Raw genomic sequence first — 917 nt, 5'->3', positions numbered from 1 at the left:
ATTAGAGGAAAGATCATAGCCACATCATCTCTCAAGAAAAAGATTAAAGCACAGAAACTGCTGAAATTACAGGAAACCCTAAGAAACTTAGAACGCTCTCATAGTCAATACAAAGACCCTCTTATATTACGAGAGATTAAAAAGGTAAAACAGGAAATTGACCAGATTTATAGAGAAGAAGTAGAGAAAAAGTTTAGGTTCCTGAAACAACGATATTATGAAGCAGGCTCAAAGGCAACCAAATTACTAGCATGGAGACTCAGGAAACAACAAGCACAGAATACCATTTACAAATTAAAAGACCCCAAAACAAAAAAGCCCCACTTCAGACGAAGAGGAGAAATCAGCCGTTACAGAAACACCCACACCAAAGGACCAAGCGGAGTGGAAAAGGGCAACAACAGCAGCAGCAGCGGCCAAAAACCAGTACTCCTGACTTGGGAAGAGATCCTGGACGGCAAAGGACCTCCTGGCTCAGCCAGGGGAAAAATCGCCGTCCCAAGGCGGAGTGGAGCGCGAAGCAGAGAGGCGCTGGTATGGAGGAGCAGCGTGCGAACGCGGTTGGAGCCCGAGAGTCAGACCAAACATTTCTTGGGGGGGGGACACGCGGAGTGTGGCAAGCGGTAGGAGACTGAGCCACTCCCCGTGCTACCGTGGAGCGAGAGGGCGTCGTACTGGTCAGACACCGTGTTATGCAGTGGAGCCCACGGTGTCCCCAGTACGCGCGTAGCAGCTGCGGCTATTCACCTCGCCGCACTGGTAGGCTAGGTTGGCATCGAGCCGGGTGTCCATGAAGCCGCCCAACGCATTCTTGTCTCCAGTGGCGTCTCCTCGGGCCAGCACATGGCAACAGCCTTACAAATGGTGTCCCCGGTTCGCCAGCATAGCCAGTCGGGCTATTCACCTCCCGCACTGCA

At 51.8% G+C, this 917-nt stretch overlaps 1 protein-coding gene across 1 annotated transcript in view; it reads left to right on the top strand.

The window, feature by feature from the left end:
- The first annotated feature begins 251 nt into the window (after positions 1–251).
- Positions 252–917, top strand: part of si:dkeyp-69b9.3 (myocardin) — a 15,539-nt gene continuing 14,873 nt past the window's right edge. The window contains 1 exon segment of the mRNA XM_070440624.1: positions 252–574. Within this exon segment, the coding sequence (XP_070296725.1) occupies positions 252–574 (323 nt within the window).

The sequence above is a fragment of the Salvelinus sp. IW2-2015 genome, unplaced genomic scaffold (genome assembly GCF_002910315.2).
Source record: "Salvelinus sp. IW2-2015 unplaced genomic scaffold, ASM291031v2 Un_scaffold2756, whole genome shotgun sequence".
NCBI classification, from domain to species: domain Eukaryota; kingdom Metazoa; phylum Chordata; class Actinopteri; order Salmoniformes; family Salmonidae; genus Salvelinus; species Salvelinus sp. IW2-2015.
Note: the sequence above shows the minus strand (reverse complement) of the source record. Positions and strands in the feature narration are given on the sequence as shown.